Source organism: Onychomys torridus, chromosome 3 (genome assembly GCF_903995425.1).
Source record: "Onychomys torridus chromosome 3, mOncTor1.1, whole genome shotgun sequence".
In the NCBI taxonomy this organism is placed as follows: domain Eukaryota; kingdom Metazoa; phylum Chordata; class Mammalia; order Rodentia; family Cricetidae; genus Onychomys; species Onychomys torridus.
Genome location: NC_050445.1, coordinates 80,622,251 through 80,647,308, shown reverse-complemented (window position 1 = coordinate 80,647,308; position 25,058 = coordinate 80,622,251). Strand labels below are relative to the sequence as shown.

Genomic DNA, 25,058 nt, shown 5'->3' with positions numbered 1-25,058 from the left:
CAACTAAAAAACAACAACAAAAACAAACAAACAAAACCACTTCAAACCCCACCAGCAAAACTGTCAAAAGTTAGCACTGCACCATAGCTGTACACTGATTTGGACTGAGTCAAGTTTGGCCATCTTAATGATACACATCTCCAATCACTAATTTGATTTAGCTTTCCTGTGAGCTAGGCTACAGCTGGGTTATAAGAAATACTTTTTCTGGGGCTGGAGAGATGGCTCAGTGGTTAAGAGCACACTGCCTGCTCTTCCAGAAGTCCCGAGTTCAATTCCCACCAACCACATGGTGGCTCACAATCATCTCTAGTGGAATCTGATGCCCTCTTCTGGCATAAAGTTGTACATGCAGATAAAGCACTCATACATAAATAATGAAATCTTAAAAAAAAAATATTTTCTAATCAAAATCAAGGAAAAAACCCCACACTGATTGTATTTTATGAATGAAAGGCTCTTTCTACTTGAAAACTTTTATAAGCTTAAAATCTCAGTGTAACACAGCAACTTTTCTCTGGTCTCAACTTCTGACTTAACAATGCACATAGTTCTTGCTAGTTTGCAATTTATTTGTGAATATTACTCAATAAAATACTGTTTATTGTGCTTTTGCTTCAGTATTTAGGAGGGTAAGATTTGGGGACTGGGGAGGCAGCTCATTCCATAAAGAATTTGTTCCGTAAGCATGAAGATCCCAATCTGATCTACAGAATCCATTTTAAAGTTAGGTGTAGAGGTATTTGGCAGAGATCGGGGCTTCCCTGGAGAGAACCAAGTCAAAGAAACAGGCACATTCTGGGGTTGACCTCTGTCTTCTACACACACAAGTGACTCGCTGGTCGTTACATAAGAAATCATTTTCAAGAGACCTGTTGAGGATTTCAACATACCTTTGTTTAGTTGGGCCTGGAGATGTACACCTTTAATCTTAGCACTAAGGAGGCAGAGACAGAGAGGTAGGCAGATTTGAGTTCAAGACCAGCCTGATCTACACAGTGAGTTCCCAGATAGCTGTCTCAAAATAAATAAATAAATAAAAATAAAAATAATTCACCACAGATGAGAAGTCTAACCAGAGTCTTACGAACTCTCAAGCACTAAAAAATATTTTTTTTTCTATAAATGTACCCCAGTTCTGGATTTCCTAAATCCTCACATTTCACCTTCTTCTTTACCTGCTACCATTTCACTGTTCATTAAAATCACCAGTTCTTGACTAATCTGAAGCTGGTCAAATGGTAGTGGGAAATACATTAGACGCTTCTTTCACCTTAAACACTTGGTTCAAGCTGCTGGTATACAGTTCAGTGGTAGAGTTCTTGCCTAGCATTAAAAAACACAGTACTCAGTACCACCACCAAAACAAAACAAAAACCTTACTACACAAAACCCTCACTATGGGTGAAAAACCATAGGATTCAGTATATTGAGATTCTTGACAATGTTTTGAATGCTGATAAAAGTTTGAGAACTGATAATGCATTATCTAATTCTCCAAATACATAGCCAACTAAAAATAAACACTTCAAACCCCACTAGCAAAACTGTCAAAAGTTAGGACACATGTGACCACACTCTGGACTTTTTGGGCCCACTGAGGATCTACACGAGAGACAGTAAGGCCATGCACAATTGCAGCCAGTACAAGCAGAGCAAGAGCTATTGGGTGGCTAAGAAGTGCTATGATTAGTCCTTCAGATGACAGGGGCCAAGCCACCAACAGTGCCCAGAATGCTGTTCTGATGAGTATCACACCACAAGGAACAGTGATCTGGAAGCACTTATGAATTTTGAAATCTTTTATTTTTGTAAGGTGTCAACAAGTTACTCAAGCGCAGGAAGTTGTCAAAGCCTCTGGGTCTCAATTATATGTCATGTAGCGGGGAGTAGCGCTGAATTTGGCGTAAGATTTGATGACCTTATTCACGGCTTCCAAGAAATCCTTCTCTGTAGCAATTTTTCGCCGTGCTCGGATTGCAAACATGCCAGCTTCTGTGCAAACACTTCTAATCTCCGCTCCTGTCCAACAGAGAAAATAGAATGTTTAATCACAGCAGCCGCTAAACCCTGAGTGGCAAATGAACAAGAGCAGCACTTACCAGTGCTGTTTGGACACAGTCGGGCTAACAGCTCAAACCTAATGTCTCTTTCAACACTCATTGAGCGAGCATGAATCTTAAAGATATGAGTCCGACCCTAAAAATGAAGGAATTTACATATATTAAAGTGAAAATATATCACAGAAAGACAAAATTTAAAGAATATTTTTTCTAAAATGAACTTTTTTTTCTACCTCTAGATCAGGTAAGCTAAACTCAATCTTTCTGTCCAATCTCCCCGGCCTCATCAGTGCTGGATCCAGAGTATCAGGTCTGTTAGTGGCCATCAGGACTTTGATGTTGCCTCGAGGATCAAAACCATCCAGCTGGTTGATCAGTTCCAACATTGTTCTCTGCACTTCGTTGTCGCCCCCAGCACCATCATCAAACCGAGCCCCTGAGAAGACAACAGAGAATCATCTCATGCCCATTTAGAGCAGCTCTACTCAGGACCTGAAAACAGAAGGCCTTGGCTCACGGCCTCCCTTGCAGCAAAGTACACACCCTACTCTGAAGTTATAAAACTAACTAAAAAGCAAACTATACCAAAACAAAACAAAATGAAACAAAAATCACACAAAAAATATGGAGTCTATTTTGTGCTGGCCAGCCCTAGAGTATAGTTGATATACCCAGAGACACTCATTGGAGAACGGTGATTCCTCCTTTCCCAGCAGGTAGCAATTGCAAATAGCTTCTTGTTAGGGATGAGATTTTGCATGCATTTCCCTTCTCAGTGCTGGAATTTTGCCTGAACTGAACCTGAGCAAATCTTTGATTTAGAAAGAATTGACTGTAAGTTTACTTAACAGTTTTCTTTATCTTTGAAGTTACTCCTTAAGGACATTTTGTTTTGTAAACTAGTCAAGAACTCTTCTGTAGGGAGTGGAGGGACGCTGGCCCATTCAAACATGTAGCTCTGGCAAGCCTTGCCCCTTTCTCCCACTCACTCTGCCTTCCTAAAAGCCTTAGATTACATTCCTGACTAGCCACCAGGTCTAGTCCCTTATTTGGCCACTTCCTTCTCCTGAAGCTGACTACCAAGGTCCAGCTATCAAAGTACTGAAGTCCAGCAACCAATCAAAAGCCCCCTTTGGCTCACCTAATTCACATGCCCAATCAAAATTAAACACCTCATCCTAACACGGGGTTCCCTTACCTTTATAAGCCGCCATTTGTCTATGGGCCATGTCAGTCTCCTCTCTACCCAGAGGTGGTCCCTTGTCCCTCCAGGACAAATCCCCTGCCCCTTCTCCCTTGTTCCCGTTTCCCCCTCTATCTCCTTTACCACTGTATCCTAGCCCGTTCTAACACAGAGCTCCCCCTTTCCTCTTCTTAAAATTGTACCTGCAAGGTCATTTGCTGCTGTTTTCTGAGCAGAAAACAGCCACTTTAATTTTTCTTCCTGCTTAATAAAGGATCTCTGTGAAAACGGGTGCTTGGGTGTGGTTTGTGCCTAACCCGGGGTCCAGGAGGAAGCCCCCACTGTGTGTGGGTCCCCTTTAGGGAAAGTTTCAAGATGGCAGCTATTACCTTGGCTAGAGTCTCCAGGTACTAATAATCTGTAGAAAGCTAGAAAACACCTATCCAAAGAGTATTAGGAGAATAGAGATGGCTCAGCAGTTAACAGTACTTGCAGTTCTTACAGAAGACCCCAGCTACATTCCCCAAATCCTGCAGACTGCTCACAACGGCCTGACTCCAGCTGACAAACTCTTCTGACCTTTGCAGGCATGGTCACACACACGCACACATGTACCCATGAATGGCATACATGTACTCAAGACATACACATTTTTTAAATAAAGAAAAATGGGCTGGAAAGATGACTCGGGGTTAAGAGTATAAACTGCTCTTGCAGAAGACCCTCTGAGTCAGTTTCCTAGCACCCACAGCTCACAGTCACAACTGCCTATAACCCCAGCTCCAGAGCAATATGATACCTTCTTCTGGTGTCAGGCCTCTGCAGACACTGTACTCACACATGCACATACCCACAGACGTTATCAGACATTCTAAACAACTAGAAAAAAGGTCATACCCAGGGCAGCAACAGCATTAGCAGCTTCCTCAGCACTGGGTGTTTATTACTGGGCAACTGAGAAAGCAAGACACCATTTGAAAAAGGCTTCTGCTATGTTGGTGGCTTGGCAGCCCAAGAGCCCCTATGAACCACACTTTTGGGAAACTCAGCAAGTGACGCAAAACCAAATGCTGAAACCTGGCCAAAAGAATACTGCTAGCCTGTGGAGACTAAACTCTGAATTGGATCTGTGCAGCATTCAACAAGCTAAAACCTGGCGCACAGTGGAGTGTCGACTCAGACTGGGGCACTGGGAATTGCACAAAGGTGGGGCTAGCATTTGTTCTGAGGAACCGAAGGCACAGAGATGTTTTGGGCATTTGAGACTCCATCTGTTGAAGTCCCACCCAAAGACTGGAGCAGCATCTGTAATCTAGTATCTAAAAAGGAAAGACTAGAGCTGCTTCATATCACAGAGGAGACTCCAGTTTCCTGCCTTCTATCCCATGTGCATCAGACTCACTCTAAGAGGAGACACTAGATCTGAGATGTGAGCATGACTATGTTCATACTCTCTATCCCTGTGTCTCCTCTACATGAACGTCTCCTTCTTCAATCCCCAATGTCAAGTAGGCCAGCCAGCTCAGTTGGCTGTTCTTGCCAGTATACCCCTTGCCCTAATCACTCTTTTCTTTTGTATTTTTTCATTTTCTGTTCCCAAAGTATGTAACTTGTCCTGGTTTGCATTATCTGTTAACCCAGCTTTACTGCAATAGTAACTGGAAGATACTACTGATGATGATGATGATGATGATGATGATGATGATGAAGAAGAACTAAAAAGGAAACTTTCCATGACAAAAGCAATCTTAAAGAATTTATGACCACTAACTCAGTTCCACAGAGGATAATGAAAAGACGTTTTTAGACGAAAAAGAACAAGTACATCTGTGAAGCCACAGGAAAAAACAAACCATGCTAGGATAGTAGTTACACAAATGAGTGTTGAGAAAATATCAAACACTACAAAAGCAGCAAAAATGACACAAATCAATACTCATCTTCAACACCACCTCTGTGGGCTCAAGCCAGTCCTAGTCTATGTAGTGAGGTTCCAAGTCAGGCAGGAATACACAGGAAGACCCTGTCCCAAAGCGCGCACGCACACACACACTCACAAAAATCAAGACCCAAGGGTCAGGGAAATGGCTCAGTTGGTAAAGTCCTTGCTGTGCAGTTGTGAGGACTCGTGTGTCTCTTGGCACACATGTCAAAACTGGGGTACAGAAGTGTATACCTATAATCCCAGTGCTGGGGAGGCAGACAGGAGGATCCTTGGAGTTAATCTGCCAGCCAGTCTAGCCAAACTGGTGAGCTCTGATTCAGTGAGAGGCCCTATCTCCACAGATAAGGTGGAAAGACACTGAAGAAAACAATGCCACCCTCTGGTCTGCACACACGTGGGCACACATGTGCTTGTGCATCCTTAAACACTAATTCCCCTGTCAAAAGACAGGATAGAGCCGGGCGGTGGTGGCGCATGCCTTTAATCCCAGCACTCGGGAGGCAGAGCCAGGCCTGGTCTATAACTCGAGTTCCAGGAAAGCCACAAAGCTACACAGAGAAACCTGTCTCGAAAAACCAAAAAGACAAGATAGAGGACTGGATTAAAACAGGACCCATCTGTTCGTTGCTTCTCCAGTGACAGGATAAACAGATGGAAAGGTGCTCAAAAAAATAATTAAATAAATAAAAAAATAAAATTAGGAACAGCGGGTATCACTGAAGGCCAATAACCAAAAAGTGAACCTCCTGAGATGAAAAAGCTTCTGTATGGCAAATGAATGAAGAGACAGTCTACACACCTGACAGAATTAATGTGTAGAAAACCCAAAGAACTCAAACCACTAACTAGAAAAATCAAAGAAAAAAACCCCAAACAATAATGTGTTAAGGAATTGAGTATAAGTGACAGTTCTTAAGAAATACAAATGAAAATGCAAATGCATATGAAAATGTTGAACTTTACCAGTCATAACAGACACATTAAATCAAAACTACAATGTGGGGGTAGGGGGACTGGGTTCAGATCCCAGCACCCACGTGGCTCATGACCACCTGTAACACGAGTTCCAGGGGATCCCACACCCTCTTCTGAGCTCCACAAGCGCAGGACACACATGTGGTACACATACATGTATGTAGGCAAAGCATCCATACACAGTAAAAACAAAAACAAAACCCCTACACTGAGAACCTACCTTCTCCCAGTCACAATGCCATTCACTAAGAAAACAAACTACAGGACAGCAAGATGGTTCAGTGGGTAAAGATGATTTTGCCAAGCTCCTTGACCTGTGTTCGACACCCAGAACCCACACAGAAAAAGAGAAAACTGACTGTGGCAAGTTACCCTTCGACTTCCACATGTGTGCTGTGGCACATAGACAGACAGACAGACAGACACGCAATCACTAAATTAAATTGTTTAAGGAAAAGAAAGAAATAAGACAAGTAACAATTTCTGAAGGATATGGACAAAAAGAGTCCCTTATACACCGATGGTGGGAGTGTAAACTAGTCTACTCACTATGAAAATTCTCAAAAACCCTAACAATACATTTTCTGTAGGACCCAGCTATACCACTCCTGGATATTTACCCAGAGGACTGCAAAAATATCACAGACACACCTGCACATGTTCATTGCAGCATTAGTCACACTTAAGGAACCAACTTAGATGTCTACCAACAGAGAAGTTAACAGAGGAAACAGCATGTATGTACATGGTGGAGCATCATGTTGTCAGCTGGAAGAGAAGTTACTGGAGACAGTGACAGGTATATCTGTAGCTCCTAAGGATTAGTATTCTAAAGCCACAGCCAACACCTCAGGACAGTTCAATGTTTTCACAGTCTATCACATTTTAGTCTAAACCTGCAAAAGTACCAAAAAACAAACAGGGCAGGTATTATCATTCCTTTTGTGGAGTTGAGTAAACTGAGGCTTCAGTGTTAGTTAAAATAAATAGAGTAGGTCACAGGGCTAACACTATAATATATCAAATCTGGGAAGCCAATATTATTATTTTATGTAAAGAAAGATAAACTGCCACCATTTCTGTTACAGTCCAGTGCCTTCTTCACAGTAAGGGATGATGTATCATTTCAACCTACAAGTTGTTCAAAGTGTGGACATTTATGCCCACAATGAAATGAACTAGCACAAACACAAGCTATCAATGCTATGCAGTATTTTTTCCTTCATAGCCATACTGTTGCTTAAATCTGGGCTCTGATGTAGCAGAGCTGTAACTTGGAGTTAAAATTTTGTAGAAGATTAACATGTCAGGGGGTTGGAGATTTAGCTCAGTGGTAGAGTGCTTGCCTAGCAAGCGCAAGGCCCGGGGTTCGATCCTCAGCTCCACAAAAAAAAAAAAAAAAAAAAAAAAGATTAACATGTCAGAACTCAACTACAAATCACTTGAAGCTTTTATGAAATTCAGTCTTACACTAATTCTTTAAAATATCATTCAGACATGGTGAGATGGCTCAGGGGCAAAGGTGCCTGCTACCAAATCTGACAACCTGAACTGGATCCCTGGGGTAGGAGAGAAGTGACCCCATAGGTTGTCCTTTGACTACATGCATACTACATGTGGTGGTTTAATGAAAATGGCCCCATAAGCTCATAGGAACTGTCACTTTAGGAGGTGTGGCCTTGTTGGAGAAATTGTGTCACTGGGAGCGAGCTTTGAGGTCTCAGATGCTTAAGCCTGGTCAGTGTGTCTCTGCCTGCCAATCTAGATGTAGAACTCTCAGCTTCTTCTCCAGCACCACATCTGCCTGTGTGTTGCCACACTGCCTGCCATGACAATAATGGACTACACCTCTGAACTGTAAGCCAGTCCCAAATGAATGTTTTCCTTTATAAGAGTTGCTATGGTTATGGTGTCTCTGCACAGCAATAGAAACCCTAAGACACTACAGCACTGTCACTGTACATATGCACTCACACACACATAATAAAAACTAACTAAATCAGTAAAATTTATCATTCATACCTCCAATGGCATCAATTTCATCAAAGAAAATAAGGCAGGCTTTTTTTGTTCTTGCCATTTCAAAAAGCTCACGAACCATTCGAGCCCCCTAGAGGGAAAATGTGATTCATTACTACAGAGTTGACTTTAAAATCTTGTAAAGTACAATAAATAAACAAACTATACTGCATAGTTTTCAACACTTTTTCTAACAGCATTCTCATCCATTATCACCTAAATTTTTTTTTAAAAAAGATTGAAGTTTGAGCCAGGCAGTGGTGGTGCACACCTCTAATCCCAGCACTTTGGAGGCAGGGGGGTGAGTTCGAGGCCAGCCTGGTCTACAGAGAGTTCCAGGACAGCCAGAGATTCACAGAGAAACTCTATCTCAAAAAAAATAAAATAAAATAAAATAAAACAAACAAAAATATTGAACCTATATTATCAAATTAATCTTGTTAGCCTCAACACAATATTACATAATTTTCATGATTCTCTAGCTATTCAACAGCACTAAGGTTAAGACTAGAAGCAATCAAGTTAACATTCTTAAGTGAAGTAAGATAAGCAAAACTTCAAGAAATAAAAGTATTTGATCTGTCAACTTGGATTTAATGATCACTGAATTTGATTACGTTTTGATCAAAATATTAAAATTAAAATACTAAGTCATATAGCCCTTTTGATAATCTTTAATTATACTAAACAGTATGTCTTAGATATAGCATATACAACCCTAGACTTTAACCTAAATGCATGTACTTAGCTAAATACTTGCAAGTGTGTGTATAGATACCTATGCCCACACATATAGACTATCCAAGCTTTCTATTTCTCATTAAACTATTGACTACTGTCCCTGAAATAAAATTTCATTTACCTAGCACTTCTGGTTTTTACCCCACACACCAAAACTGCACTAAATGCCATTCTTCTGGGGAGGAAACATGTTGGTCAGAATTTTAAATGGTAGCTCATTTGGAATTGTTTTTTAATCTTATGCATATATCACAAATCTCTCACAGAGCAATGATGCTTTAATGTTGACAAATTCACTTTACCTCACCGACGTACTTCTGCACGAGCTCAGACCCAATAACTCGGATGAAGCAAGCATCAGTCCTGTTAGCAACTGCCCTAGCACAGAGTGTCTTGCCCGTGCCCGGGGGGCCAAACAGAAGCACACCCTTCGGAGGCTCGATCCCAAGGTTAACAAATCTCTCTGGCTGTGACAAAGACACACATTTTACACTTACAACTTCGGCATAACAAAAATATAAAATGTTATAAAAATAGTATTTTCACTTTAAAAATCAATTATCTGATCTTGTGTGTTCTGTTATCCTCCAAGGTTTAACTGTTTTCTCTTGATCTCACTGGAACAACTATTTTCTTCATATTCTTAACAGACTAATTTCCTTTATCAATCTAAAAAGCAGCTCTGTCTTTTAAATACATCTGGCCACTCAATTCTTTTTGTTTGCTCTCTTCTGAAATTTAACCATCTTTCCACACCTCCACCCCATCACAAGTTTTCACTAAGAGAAGCAAACCATCAAAACTATGTAATACATAAGCAATGCTAGTGCTCTCTGCCCAGTAGCTTGTGACAACTTAACACAAAGGAGACATTCAGCCACTTACATGGAGTAGAGGGGTTTCAACTACCTCTCGCAATTTCTCAATCTGTTCCTTACAGCCACCAACATCACTGTATGTGACGTCAGGTTTCTCTTCCACCTAAGACAGAATATACAACATACTCATAGGCTTTTGAGTGGCAGACCATATCCTCCACAGGAGACTTAATACTATAAAAACCATTCTGTAACAATAATGTTCATAAAACGGGAGTTCAGACTATTTGCTACATGTTAGGACATTAATTTCAGTGTCCTAGAACTATTTGTTGATCTATATTTGACATTAATAGGGGACAAATACTGATAAATACTTCCAAATATTTTTTAATTTCTGGTACATAACTTTTTGGTATATAACCTACATTAGCTGTTTAAAAGCTTCAACCTTTTTTGGAATAGATGCAATTATTGTTGTTTTGGGGTTTTGTTTGTTTTTATGAGATAGGCTTTCACCCTGTAGCCCAGGCTAGCCTCAAACTCATTCTGTAGCCCAGGCTGGATTTAATTCATGGCAATGCTTCTGCCTAAGCCTCCAAATGCTGGGATTACAGATATGAGCCACTACGCCTGGCTGGCAACTATATTAAAGCATATCAATCTCTTTCCCCGAGTTTCTTACCTGCATCATGGTAACTGTTGGGTCAATCTTAGGAGGTAGTGGAATGTGAATTTGGTATTTATTTCTGTCCACACTAAGGAAGTAAAAATAAAAACAAAAACAGAATAGATGCTCTTAAGTTTTCAGAGAACTCTTTCTGGCTAGGATTTATCTTTAAAATCGCATTATAAGTAAGCAAAAGAGATACAGTCCCCGAAGTTAGGAAGAGGAAAAGCTGTGAAGAGTAAGTTATTATGTATTCTACAGACATTAACTACTCTCAAGAAGCACTGCTTCCACCTTAGCCGCACGCCTTTCATCAGGACGTGCAAGGCCACGCAATTGGGAGTGGGAAGGCTACGTTGCTATGAAGTCAGGGAGCTTACAGAGAAAGAGAGACTATTGAGTTGTGCTCTAACCACCTCTCACACTCCATGGCATTCTGTTTACTCCTTCACAACAAAGCCACAGTATGAACTTACCCAACTCTCATCCCTTCTTCAATGTCAGTGGGTGCCACCTGATCACTGAGATCCACCACAAACTTGGCAAACTGCTTCACATTGATAATGTATTTGGGGTCCTCGGAATCAGCATTGATTATCTTCGTACACCTAGCACAGCAAAGGCCTTCATGAGAGTAAGGAGCCCAAGACACCAACAGTGAGCTCAGTAAGGGGGCCACTGCTCAAGACCCTCTGTGCTCACTCCAAGCATCCACTCAACCTTAGCTGAGCCACAGACTTTTCAGATGATCCCTTCCCCAGAAAGACCAACCCCAAAAGTGTCATTAATGGTTCCCAGGTGTGACCCTCATTCCCTTTATTATCAGGGACACCTTTTCATCTTAGGTGACTTTCCTTTTCATTTTCCCTATAAGAATATAGCTGTGTATCTTATTTCAAATTCAGTAATTTATATGTTTTCATTTTCTTCTGGGTTCACATTTTAAATCCATTTTTTGTTGTTATTTTTAATTTGAAAGTATTCACTCTCTGAGAGATCTGGTAAAAGTTAATATATAATTCACGTGTGTCAAAGTATCTAATAAAGAAAATAGAATACATAATTCATATTAAGCAACAAATACAGAGAAATACAAAACAGCTCCCAGAGTGTGCATGTAGGCTGATGGTATGAGTATTTTGTATTTGCAGAATATGTAACAAGACTGTCTTCTGTTGCCAGCCTAGGTCTAAGGGAGAATTAAATGTATTATTACTTTAGCTGACAGACACGGCTCTATAGACACAGAGGTAGATTTTGGTATTTTAACTGGGGGAAGGGAGGTGGATGACAAGGTGCATTTGTACATTTGTGGTTTTTTGTTTTTTTTTGGTTTAAGACATGGTCTTAGTATGTAGCTGAGGCTGGTATCAAACGTGGTGAGCCCCTGATGCAGCCTCCTGGGTGCTGGGGTTATAGGTGTGGACCACCACGTCTGGCTAGTCAGTCCATGGTTTAAAAAGTAGGCTGAGTATGTTTTCCCACACCTGTAATCCCACACTTGGGAGGCAGAGGCAGCAGGATCACTACAAGTTTGAGACCAGTCTAGGCTTTCTTTAAAAAAAGAAAGAAGCAAATATACAGAAACTTTTCTTTAAGAATGGCTAAATAAGGACCTTTAACAGTTTACATCTATAAATTGAACACATTTTCTTTAAAAATTAAAAGGAAGCAAAGAGGTATACCTATACTAAAAGCAATACAAAAATTCCCAACAATCAACAATCTTTGATTGATGTGTAAAATGAATGAAAAAATTTTCTTAATTAAAAAAAAAAAAAATTCTGCTGGGAGGTGGTGGCGTACGCCTTTAATCCCAGCACTCGGGAGGCAGAGCCAGGCGGATCTCTGTGAGTTCGAGGCCAGCCTGGTCTCCAAAGTGAGTTCCAGGAAAGGTGCAAAGCTACACAGAGAAACCCTATCTCAAAAAACAAAACAAAACAAAAATCCAAACAAGGTAGTTATGTCTTTAATAAAACCCTCAAGGGGCCAGTAAGAAGGCCCAACAGGTAAAGGGGCTTGCCACCAAATCTGATGTCTTGAGTTTGCTCCCTGGAATCCACATGACAAAGGAGAAGACTCCCAACAGTTGTCTTCTGATCCGACACCCATACTGTACACATAGGCGTGCTCACACACACATTTTTTTAAGACCTCCAGATTGACTTCTTTGCATGCATACAAACAAACAAATTTAAACTACTGTAATAGACCCCAAACTCTAAAATGTCTTGGAAACAAAGTCCCACAGAGCACTGAGCATACCTTGCCACCTGGAGCGGTTGTTCACTCTGAAGTGTCTGTTTGTCTGCGGCCAGGTCCCAGAGGGCTGGTGGTGCCAGGCCAGTGTCAGACTCTTTGATACCTACAGAGAGGAAGGTGGCAAAATACAGCAAAATGCAGTGCATCATTCCAAAAGTGACTTTCTCACCTCTTGCATGACTGGCATTCTATATTGAATATGCCCCATTTCCAAGGACTGCCCTGTACATTTTGTAGAATGCTTAGCAGTATCCCTGGCTTCTAGATACTATACATCACCAGTAATATACCTTTCTGCATATCACAGGGATCAAATTGCCTTCAGGTACTGCCTAATGCCTTCAGACAGAGCCATTACCCTACAACCTCCACCCAAAACCACTGCCCCAAAGCAACAAAACCCAAAATGCAATGACTACTTGACATTTTATTTTTGGTTTTTGTATTACAGACTTCACTATTTAAATTCCCAAGTGCCAAAAAAATCAGGCAATAGCCACAGTGGGTAAGATCATGTTTTCTTCAATATAAAATGTTTGCTATATTAGAGTTTACTGATATAAGCTCTGGCCAGCAGAAATACTACTTGTGTAAAAGATGATGTTACTTAACTGCATAAGGATTAAACACATTTGTAAAAAAAGGGTGTTAAATGAGGTCAAATTTCTTAAGAGTTTTAAAAAAAACCTGTAATTAATGATTTTACTTCAAAATTTATTTCAAATTTGCATTTTAAAAAATTAGCACAGGGCTGGAGAGATGGCTCAGTGGTTAAGAGCACTGAATGCTCTTCCAGAGACTCAGGTTCAATTTCCAGCACCCACATGGCAGCTCACAACTGTCTGTAACTCCAATTCCAGGGTACCCAACACCCTCACACAGACATACATACACTAATGCACATTAAAAATTAGCACAATCAACAATTCATTTGAAGGAAGCAGGATAATACATACACACCAGTATAGCACAATCAACAATTCATTTAAAGAAAGGAAGTAGGGATAACGCATACCAGTAAGCTCATTAATTTTTTTGAGAAGTTGTTGAATGTCATCCTCAACCTGCTTGATCTGTCTGGAGTAAGTACTCTGCCCCTGGGTGAGAAAGGTCAGTTTAATTAGAGCACGTAAATATAAACAACTTACTCTTACTAGCCTTAATTGTATCAGAGCCTGGGAGTAAGAACAGGAGGGGAAACATTTGCAGGCATTTTCCTAAGGCAGTTCTGCATTTTCTGACCTGTAGTTGATCTGCACCAGGCTGGCCTCACACTTATGAGAGGCACGAGCCACCACACCCCATTGAAAAGTAGCCTATTTTGGAGGCTGGAGAGATGGCTCAGAGGTTAAGAGCACTCACTGCTTGTTCTTCCAGAGGTCCTGAGTTCAATTCCCAGCAACCACATGGTGGCTCACAACCATCCGTAATGGGATTTGGCGCCCTCTTCTGGTCTGCAGGTGTACATGCACACAGAATACTGTATACATAATAAATAAATGAATCTTTAAAAAAAAAAGTAGCCTATTTCTATGCACTTAAAATTTCCATTTCAAATCTAATTTTGCCACATACATTTTAAATATAGTAAATATTTACAGAGTCATTTAAAATATCTTTCAATATAATGCCCTCACTATTAGAGGTTGTATAAAGATCAGGAGTTAGTTTAAGCATGCTGCACACAGACTCTCTGATGTCATCTAAACAGAAACTTCGGGCAGGTGACTCTTCTCAATTAGTGTGGACTCTCAGACACTTCCTTCTAATCAGTTCAGAAAGACAAAACCATTTTTGTTTAAACACAAAACATCTGGTAGCCATTTAAAAGACTTACATAAGTTTTCAGTAAGGCAATATCCCCCTCATCCAGAGCTAAAACAAAACAGAAACAATACATGACATGAGGTTCAGCAAGAGAAGGCAGCTGGTCAACCTTTCTGTTCAAATCAGTGTTTTAACAAGTTCCAAAAACTGAGTAAAAATGGGGACAGGGAATGAATTACTACATTATATACTTTATGTACTGCACATATAAAACATACCCATTATGGCTCTTAGTTAAGTAATCATGCTATATTCATACAAAGAAATACAAGGCAGCCAGGTGGGATGGTGGTACACATCTTTAATCCCAGCACTTGGGAGGCAGAGGCAAGTGGATATCTAAGTCAAGACCAGCCTAGTTTAGGGTCTCAGGATAGCCAGGGTGGTTACACAGAGGAACCCAAAGAAACAAACAAAAAAGAAATGCAAAGCAGTAATTAAAACGATAAGTTCTTGTAGAAAGATATTCAAGTATTAAGTCAAATAGGCAGGTTAAAAACAATGAATATGCAAATAACTTTTCTTTATACATAAAATCTTTTTAAAATATATGACAAGGAGTCTTAGATGGTGATTACTTAAATGTTATCAGGTATTATAAACGGTTTATAGTCTATCTGTAAATGATATATAGTCTATACTTCTTTAATGATACATTGTGTATTGTGAATTGGCCTAGTAACTAAAATTTAACTATGATTATTAAGTCAATAGTCATGCGTAGAGAGAGCCCTCCTGCCTTGAGGCTCTCACACAGAAGGGATGTGACAGGTAGGAGAAAATGTAGTATAGCCACCAGACCGACAGAAATGAATCCCAACTCTGAAATCTGTTAGTGGGATAACCTCAGGAAAGTAACATCACTTCTGAACTCTTTTTACTTACGTAAATAAAAAATAAATATCTATCAGGACCAGTCATTTCTAGAATATAACATTAGAATCTATGTAAGGTGTGTGTGTGTGTGTGTGGGTGTGTTAGAATGTAACAGTATTTGTTAATTCACCATTTGCAAGGACTTGACAGAATATATTTTCTCTGAATATCAAAACTCAACTGCAGGGGCTGACACGATGTCTCAGGGTTTAAAAGCACTGATTCTCTTCCAAAGTACTGAGGTTGGATTCCCAGCACCAAATGACAACTCATGACCATGTAACTCCAGTTCCAGGGCATCTAACACTGTCTCTGGCCTCTGCAGGTACCAGACACACATGTATTACATACATACACACACACACACACACACACACACACACACACACACACACACACATATATACACACACATCAAGCAAAACACCCATAAACAAATAACTTTTTAAATCAACTGTACATATTTTAAAGTTGTTGTTTTTTTTTTTTTTTTTTTCAAACTACAAAGGCAATTTCCACAGGGAAGGATAGCCTCTTTTTTACGTATGCAAGGATACTTAGTTAACAACCAACTAGAGCAGTCTTGGTGAGGAAGTGTTCTTGCTGTGGGTAAGAGAGCTTGAGTAGTGGAGTGCTGTGGGACGGTCTGTATGTCAAATATGTTGTTCTGATTGGTTGATAAATAAAACACTGATTGGCCAGTGGCCAGGCAGGAAGTATAGGCGGGATAAGCAGAGAAGAGAATTCTGGGAAGTGGAAGGCTGAGGCAGAGAGATACTGCCAGCTGCCGCCATGACAAGCGAGATGTAAGGTACCGGTAAGCCACAAGCCACATGACAACTTATAGACTAATAGAAATGGGTTAATTTAAGATAGAAGTAGATAACAAGAAGCCTGCCACAGCCATACAGTTTATAAGTAAAAACAAAACAAAACCCCCACAAAACTGTACTTTAGGAAGAAATGGCTTAGCAACAAAGTAGAGTACATCAGAGGTCCCAAGACTCTCACAATGGTGCAAACCATAACACTAGGTTGGGGCTAGCATGTAAGAGGTCGGAGGTTCAATCCCCAACACTGCACAAAACAAATGAAATGGAAAAGAAAATCCAGGGTTAGAAAAGTCTGGAGAATAAGAATTTGCAGCACAGGGCAGCAGACTAAATTTGATGGGAACCTCAGTGCACAGAAATAACCAGAGACTAGTCCCACCTCAATCTCCTAAGCATCGGGTATATGTATAGCTCTCCCTGTAAAGAGTTAGCAGAACAGGCTGGACTGCTACCCTTTGGAAGCATGTTTACAAGCTGACCTTTGGCTGCTGTCTGAAAACTTGGATTTGGGTAGAGTTCTGATCATTCCAGTTCACTAGGCCAAACTATTTGCACAAATAAATAGTTCATGCAGAATACCAACTTTTCCTTCTGAGAGTCTAGAATTTGGTGCCTATCTATCCAACCCCCAGTAAAACAAACAAACAAACAAACTGGGCATTGGTACTAAGTCTCCAACAATCTGCCCTGACTGGTAATTACTTTAATCATGCCATGGTATCTTCTTGTCGAGACAATCAGGAACATTCATGCAATTCTTATTCCTGTTCCCTGGATGTTATCTCACATCCTCTGTCCATTTTGCAGATTTTGTCACAATAAAGTCAGTCACAGTTATAACTAAGTCCCAAGACATGTCCTATAAACTTCAGAATCTAATGGCAGTCTAAGAATCCTGAACACACCAGCACATCCTAATGTGGCAATCCAGAAGGCAGAGAAATTAGGCAGTAGAGTTTTAGTGCCAACAAGAAGTCAAAACAATTAAGTCTTTCCAGTCTTGGCTGCCACTGGAGAGCAGCAGCCATGGCCTCAACAAAGGCCACAGGTGTCTATGCTGCGCTAAACACACTAAGTTCTTTGAAGATGCGATCCAGGGAATATGTGGCTTTATGAACTATTGTTCCTCAGGGTCTCAAGAACAAATGGAGCTCAAGTTCATCAAGAAGGTGGGAATGTACCAAGAGGAAGCAGTGAGGAGCAGAGCAACCTACTAGTGGCTACGAGGAAAGTGGCTGACAAGAAGGACTGACCCTACCCTGCTTGCCACCCCCCCACAATAAACCTTTATAAACTGGTAAGAGAAAAAAAGGTTAACTGAGAATTGTGTTTGAGAAGAGACAGGTCAAGATGTGAATAGATGAAATCACCAGGAAGGAAATTTATTTATTTATTTATTTATTTTAAGATTTATTAGGGTTGGGGATTTAGCTCAGTGGTAGAGCACTTGCCTCACAAGCACAAGGCCCTGGGTTTGATCCTCAGCTATAAAAAGATGTATTTATTTATTATGTATACAATGTTCTGCCTGCATATATGCCTGCAGGCAAGAAGAGGGCACCGGATCTCATTACAGATGGTTGTGAGCCACCATGTGGTTGCTGGAAATTGAACTCAGGACCTTTGGAAGAGCAAGCAGTGTTCTTAACCTCTGAGCCATCTCTCCAGCCCCAAGTAAATTTTAGAGAAACTATTACAGGACCCAATGAAGGAAAAAGAAACGGCAAAAAGGAAGGAAAATAAGCAATAAAATTCACTTAGAGAAGTTTAATAAGGCTCAGGGTTACTTGGGAAAGCCTCGGACAGTCAGGACAACAGACCAAAGAGTCGCTGCATGAGAAACAGTGACTACATATAAATGTACTGTATACTAAATACAATTATTTGCAAACTACACTGAGGCCAATTAGTAAGAACTAACACCAACATTTAAATCTAGCTCCTCCTAATACCAAACTTATCCTTTCAGATGTTTAGGCAATAAAAGGAGAAAGAAAGAAGGAAAGGAATGAAGGAGGGGAGGAAAAATAAAAAAGAAAATGAGTTGTAAATTGAAAAGGGAGAACAGATTGCCTCAACCGTATGGGTTTTTGTTGTTGTTTGTTTTTGATTTTTTGAGACAAGGTTTCCCTATGTAGCACTGGCTGTCCCTGAACTCACAGAGATCCACCTTCTTCTGCTTCCCAAGCGCTGGGATTAAAGGCATGTGCCCCAACTTTCTGGCCTCAACTGTATGTTTTTAAGACAAAGTAGGTATTAGTATATTTACGGGAACCAAAGAGAAAATTCTGTACAACACAATAGGAGCAGTAACAAGGCCCCGGAGGAGAAAGGGAGAAAGAGATGAGGTTAGGTTTGAAACTGTCGCTGAGTCCTGCAGGCAGAGCTGAATGAAGGATAACACAGACGAGGACTCCTCGGGGAGGAGAGGAGAGTCATCATCGAGGAACACAGGAACCACTGTGGGCTTGAAAAACAGACCACTCTGGCCAGCAAAGTGGGGTCCCCAGTCACAGCAGGAGCTTCAGTGACTGAAAGCTTGAAGTCATGTCACCAACAAGGTTAAACTGGCTTGAACAATGTTGACAGCCTATGTACAGAAAAAGACACAAACAATGAAGTTCCCAGAATTTAAAAAGGGAGAGCATGGGGCTGGGGATTTAGCTCAGTGGTAGAGCGCTTGCCTAGCAAGTGCAAGGCCCTGGGTTCGGTCCTCAGCTCTGGGGAAAAAAAAAAAAAAAGGGAGAGCAAAAGCCTAATGAGAAATTTGCCATTTCAGACATGAAAATGGAATCTACTAGTCATCACCTTCGGACTCAGATGGGGATTAAAGCCATCCGAATGGAGGAGATCCCAGGGCATCACAACTGCTGATGACACTCAAAAGGATGCCACAGAACCAAGTCAGGGGCCAAAAAACCATGGGGTTTAAACCTGCAGCAACCTCCAGGACAGGCTTAAATAAAATAAGGTCATGTATCTGTCAGGTTACCTTAGGAAAATCATTTAATTTCTCTAGCACTAATTCCATCATTTAACTCAGAGAACTTTACCTTCAGAGTGTTTCTGTAAAGATCATATAAGATACACACTTTAGTCATACTTGAGCTCCAAAATTCTTATCAATACTTACTTACCTCTGAAACTTTCAATGATGTAAACACTTTAAGGAGAGAGGCAGAAGTGAAGATTTAAAAAAAAGGTATACATAGTATTTATGCCCAGAAGAGGCATAAATGGTGAAGGAGAAGTTGGGATTGGTAAGAAAGAGTAAGACACCACAACATTGAAAAATAGTTATTTTTAAGATAAAAAGGTTGAAAACAAAGCATGAAGACAAGACTAGAAGAAAATAGAAGGAACTACATCCAAAAATGTTGACCATATTTCATGCACTGAATGAAAAATGTCAACAAGTCTAGTCTCTATAGGAAGTAATTTTGGCAAAATGACAACCTTGATTCTAGAATTTAGCCTAACTTTCACGTGGTAAGTTTTAGGACACAATCATTTGTAGGTTGGAACATTCGAATTCTCCATCAATACTTAAATGTTACTGTACTGCCATTATATAGGATATGTTGCACAGAGACAAGCACTTGTGATCATGAAATCTCTAAATGCAAGATGCTGATCTACATCAAGATACATTATGATACACACACACACACACACACACACACACCCCTGCATACACACAGTCGTGCTTCTGTATGTATTAAAAATGTCTAGAAACAAACGTAAAATGGCTGGAATCAGCACTGTTTAGACTCTGGGGACAAGAATTCGAGACGATCTCTTCCGACTCGAGTTTTAAACCGTCGCTGCTACACATGGGGAGGGGAGGATGGGGCCGGGAGGAAGAACTCAAACCCCGCCAGGCTGGCCACCTTTTGAAAGCCTGCAAGGCCACACTGGATATGGAACTTCAATGCCTGGTAAAATATTCTGTTAAAAAAAAAATCACCTGATTTAAAAAATCGGTCAGCAAGAGAAGAATCCAGAGGTGGTAGTGAGTAAGGGAGACAGGAGGCAGGCAGTGACTGCGACCCAGGCCTATCACCACTCCGGGCCAAAGCGGACAGAGCATCGAGGCGGCGGGATTCCGCGCCCCTGCCGTGCCGGCGCTGGTCCCTCCCGGCTGGGAGCTCGAGCCCGTGTCTCACCTCGGATAGGCTTGTCGTCCTTCTCATCCTCTTTGGTTTTCCGCTGGTCCGCACCTAAGTAATCAGGCATTTTCGCGGTCAAAAGTGCCTCAGCGTCTTAGTGATTACACAGCACCTTCCTCGCTTCCGGCGGTGTCTGCCCTTTCTCTTCCCCACCGGAAGTAGAACAGCGCTCTGGCGCTTATTTTCAGTGCGCCTCGGGGTTGAAGAGACTGGTTCTGTGTGCGCAGGCCCAGACTTCACCCCATCCCTCGCCAGGTCTGGTCTTTTTGTGTACCGGAACAGAAACTTCCGAGATTAACCCTGGCTCAGTTGATGAATTTAAATCTTGATTTACTCATTAGTAATACACGCCGTCAGGGGTAACTTATTAAATCTCTTAAATTTTAATTTCCCCTTTACCTCTCAAGATTGGGGAGGTACTAAATAACAGTGTTTGTAAAATGTCTGGCATTTTAGACACAGTTAATTCGTGACTAGATATACAAATAGAACGAATATAACACATTTCTGGTAGGGAATGTGTCTCTGGGATATGCAAAGAGCTACAGCTCAAGGAGAGAACAATCTGGCTTTTATGATGGGAGGTGGTAAAGCACTTGGACAATCATTTCTCTAAAGGATATACACAAATGCCAACTGACAGAATGTTCAACCCTGAGAAAGTGCAAATAAAAAGCACTTTGTTTTCTTTAGGCCTCAAGTTACAGAGATCCGCCTCCCTGAGTACTGGGATGAAAGGTGTGCGCCACTATGCCTGACCCATGGATGGCTGTTTTTAAATGGCTATTATTATTATTATTATTATTATTATTATTATTATTATTATTTTGGTTTTTCGAGACAGGGTTTCTCTGTGTAGCTTTGCGCCTTTCCTGGAACTCACAATGTAGCCCAGGCTGGCCTCGAACTCACAAAGATCCGCCTGCCTCTGCCTCCCGAGTGCTGGGATTACAGGCATGCGCCACCGCCGCCCGGCTATATTATTATTATTATTAATTTTTTTAAGGAAATAAGAATTTGAGGATGTAGGGGAAAATAGAACCGTTTGTACTGTTGGTGGGTAAAATGGTGCAATGGTTGTTGAAAACTGAAAACAACTAAAATATAACCTATATAAGCTAGTAATTCCACTTCTGGATATATAATGACAAATAGTTGAAAGTGGAATTTCAAAAAGATACTTGTACATCCATGTTCATAGTTGCATTAAGCAATAGGCCAAATGAAGAACAGCCCCAAGCATCCATCTGCAGACAAATGGCTAAACAAAAATGCGGTTATATTAATACAGTATTAGTCATCCTTTAAAAAAAATCTGTGGGCCGTTATACTAGTGAATAAACCACTCACATAGAGACAATGTATAATAACATAATACAAAAGTTATGTAATTCTAGTTGTATGAGGTGCCTAGGGAGCAGCGATTTCTGACTGAAGGCTTAGCACTCTGGAGATTGAGACAAGATTGTCACGAGTTAGAGGCGGTCTGGGTGACATAGTGCGTGAAGTTCTTTTTCAAAATTATTTTCTACGTCTCGCTCTCTCGCAATCCTTTTCCACGCAGGAACTGAAAGTTTAGGAACTGTTCCTTCGGGCTCCCTGGTTCCAGCCGGCTTACAGTCAGTAGAGGAAGTAGGCGGCCCGGCACATTGGCGCGAGTAGGTGGGGGTGGGCTTGGCGTCCGCAGCGCGCAAGCCCTATCCCGGAAGTGCTTACTAGTCGTCTCCACGCGCCGGTTCCTGGGCGTCCAGCCTGGGCGCGCGGCTCAGACTAACTAGGAGGTAGAGCGGACGGAGAGGGCCTTCCCTGCTGGACGCGAGCCGCGGCGCCCGTGGGACTAGCCCCAGCCACCATGCTGCTCCTGCCGAGCGCCGCGGAGGGCCAGAGCACCGCCATCACCCACGCTCTGACCTCCGGTACGTGCCCACCAGCCCGGTTTCCGTCCTGCCTCGGGCGCCCCTGCCTCAGCCCTCTCCCTGGCAACCCCTGTGTCGGCCCCTTGAGCCCGGCGACCTGCTCCGGGACGTGTAGGGCCGTGACGAACCCCTGTTGCTCCGTGCTGTAATTGGAAGAGTCCCTGGTTTATTGGATGGGAGGGTTGGGGGCGTCTTCTGCACCTGTGGGTCCTCCTTTCTCTTGGGGCTGCTGATTCGTGGAGCGGGCTGAGCAACGGAGGACCGAGCCCCCCGGCAACCTGAAAGATTCTCCAAAGCACCTCGTTGCCCACGGCGGAGAGACCCCGCTGCACGCACCCTCGTGCCGGGATTTGTACCAAGCCCTGTGAACGCTGTTAAGCACTTCCCCGCTACCTTTGCTCCTGGCTCTGGGTTTTGAGTGTTCGAGCTCAGATAACTTCCTCATACCATTGGAAGCCCTTGCAGGAGCTCCTAGAAACTTGGAGGACTCTGAGAAAAGGCTGAAAGAGCAACTTAGTCTCCAGCTGTAGGTATTTTGTTTTATAGCCCAGCACGCCGGAAGGTATTTCAAGCGAAACGTCTCCGATTTTACTGCTCTGCATTCATTCCCGTAGCCACTTACCGTGGGCACTTGTTGAATGTGATTTTTAAATATTTCCCACGGCACGTGTTGCGTTTGTGTGTCTCGGTGTAATTCTATACTAGAGAGAACAGCTCCAAAGGCCTTTTTGAAAGCCACGCCCCCGCTACACAGCTGGTTTATTTCAGCGTTTGAATCCTCTCCAGTATTAGGTGGAGAATATCTTAATATCAGAAGCCAATTCAAACGCGAGAAATGTCTTTAGAAAATGTTGCCCGAAAACTGCACAAAAAATGCACTTTGATTTCTTATGAAATTAAAACTATGATCTTACTTTTTTCCTGACCCAGATTACCATTTTTTAATTTCTGTTGTACATATGTACAATGATTTATTCTGTAATGCCGTCTCTCCAACAGTTTGTAGGGTTTTTTTTTTTTGAGCTGAGGATCGAACCCAGGGCCTTGTGCTTGCTAGGCAAGGGCTCTACCACTGAACTAAACCCCCAACCCCAGTTTGTAGTTTTTAAACTGCATTCAAATAGTCAAGGAACTTAATGAGATAGGTATTGTTTCCATCCTGAAATGATTCACATTTCAAGAAACTTGTGGTCCTAAACTAAAACCCAGTGATTCTGGGTTCAACTCCAGCCTGCATCACCAGGACAGAGATGCAGTAGTAAGTTCCCAGCATTGGCTTGGAAAATTATCTATCTGAACAGATTGTTGCTAAGGACTCCTTAGAATTATTAACCATTTTAGTAATTAAGCCATTAATAATTAAGATCACTTGAGTATACAGTTTTTGTTTTTTGAAGCTAGTTCTTGGTGGCATTTTATCATTTAGTTTTATTGTTGTTACTGGATCCTCACTTTCCTTTCTCACATTCTTAGGAAAATAATTGATTAGCTGCTGAGTTTCTTTTCTTTTGCTTTAAAAAAAAAGTTATGGGGTGTTTTTGAGTGCCACAGCATGCATGCAGAGGTCAAAGAGAAACTTATGGAGTTAGTTCTCATCTACCTTTATGTAGATTCTTGGCATTGAACCCAGGTCATCACCCTTAATGGAATGTTAACTGGAAGAGGTTTCTGGAATAATTAATAAATGTTACCAAGGATAATTTGCTACCTATGGTGCAACTGGATTCTGCAATTATTTTTATAGTTGATGGTTTGAAAATTATATTCTGATGTCATTTTTTGCTCTTCCTAGGAAATCATGTTGCCTTGAAGTAGATGTGTTCCTTGCAATAGATTGAAGTCTTACTTTTCTCCTCACAGCCTCTGCACTCCATCAAGTTGAACCCGTGGGAAGATGGTTTGAAGCTTTTGTCAAGAGGAGAAACAGAAATGCTTCTACCTCTTTTCAGGAACTGGAGGATAAGAAAGAGTTGTCAGAGGAATCAGAAGATGAAGAGTTACAGTTGGAAGAGTTCCCCATGCTGAAAACACTTGACCCCAAAGATTGGAAGGTATTTACTATGCAGAGCTTTCAATGGTTCAGAGCATCTAGACATCAACCACATCACTAGACTGCATTCTAAGGCATTCAAATGATAGGCTTAAGTAAGTACTGTTATTGCTGAGCCCAGAGTCGGGATAGCACTGACCATAGTATACTGTCTTAGCCGTAGGCATCCAGGGAAGGTTTCAGAGCAAAAGTAATATCTCTGTGGAAGTGGGAACGTTCACCCGTAATGCTAGAACTTGGGAAATAGAGACAGGAAGGTTAGAAGTTCAGGGTCATCTGCGACTGCATAGAATTTAGAGGCCAGCCTGAGCTATATAAGGCCCTAGCTTTAAAAAAGAAACAACACAATCCAGCTGATCTTTGAAAGATGAGTGGTAGTTAATGTAGGAGAGAAGGGAGAAAAGTCATTTTGGATAGAAGGATGAGACAATGGAGACAGGAATAAAGAGTATCTACCACTTCATGAGGGAATAAAGAAGAGTCCATAGGGGATGGCTGTGGGAAATTAGGCCCAGAAAAAACTCCAGTCTGTTTCAAACTCAGTTGTCATTTAGGAATTAATTCAAATCTTGTTTTCAAGACAATAAGTCATCAAAAATTCCCAGGCTAGAACTGGGGAGATAGTGAAGTACTTGCAAGCTTACCTTGGTTCAATCCCCAGAACCCACTCTAAAAAAGAGGAAAGAGAATAAGGGGTTGTTAGGGTTTGAT

At 41.5% G+C, this 25,058-nt stretch overlaps 2 protein-coding genes across 2 annotated transcripts in view; one reads left to right on the top strand and one right to left on the bottom strand.

The window, feature by feature from the left end:
* Window positions 1-1,787: 1,787 nt before the first annotated feature.
* On the bottom strand, window positions 1,788-20,534 carry Psmc2 (proteasome 26S subunit, ATPase 2). Its single transcript, XM_036181789.1, has 12 exons — window positions 20,379-20,534; window positions 14,514-14,551; window positions 13,692-13,773; window positions 12,680-12,779; window positions 10,891-11,022; window positions 10,430-10,502; window positions 9,812-9,907; window positions 9,229-9,393; window positions 8,189-8,276; window positions 2,297-2,499; window positions 2,103-2,199; window positions 1,788-2,022 (listed from the first exon to the last, which is right to left on the bottom strand). Exons 1-12 carry the CDS (start codon window positions 20,446-20,448, stop codon window positions 1,865-1,867), a joined length of 1,302 nt encoding a protein of 433 aa, XP_036037682.1. The 5' UTR covers window positions 20,449-20,534; the 3' UTR covers window positions 1,788-1,864.
* A 1,521-nt stretch (window positions 20,535-22,055) lies between these two features.
* Dnajc2 (DnaJ heat shock protein family (Hsp40) member C2) overlaps window positions 22,056-25,058 on the top strand; it is a 34,062-nt gene continuing 31,059 nt past the window's right edge. Inside the window, exons 1-2 of the mRNA XM_036181013.1 lie at window positions 22,056-22,297; window positions 24,158-24,348. Of these exons, the coding sequence (XP_036036906.1) occupies window positions 22,234-22,297; window positions 24,158-24,348 (255 nt within the window). The 5' untranslated portion in view covers window positions 22,056-22,233. The remainder of the gene's footprint in view (window positions 22,298-24,157; window positions 24,349-25,058) is intronic.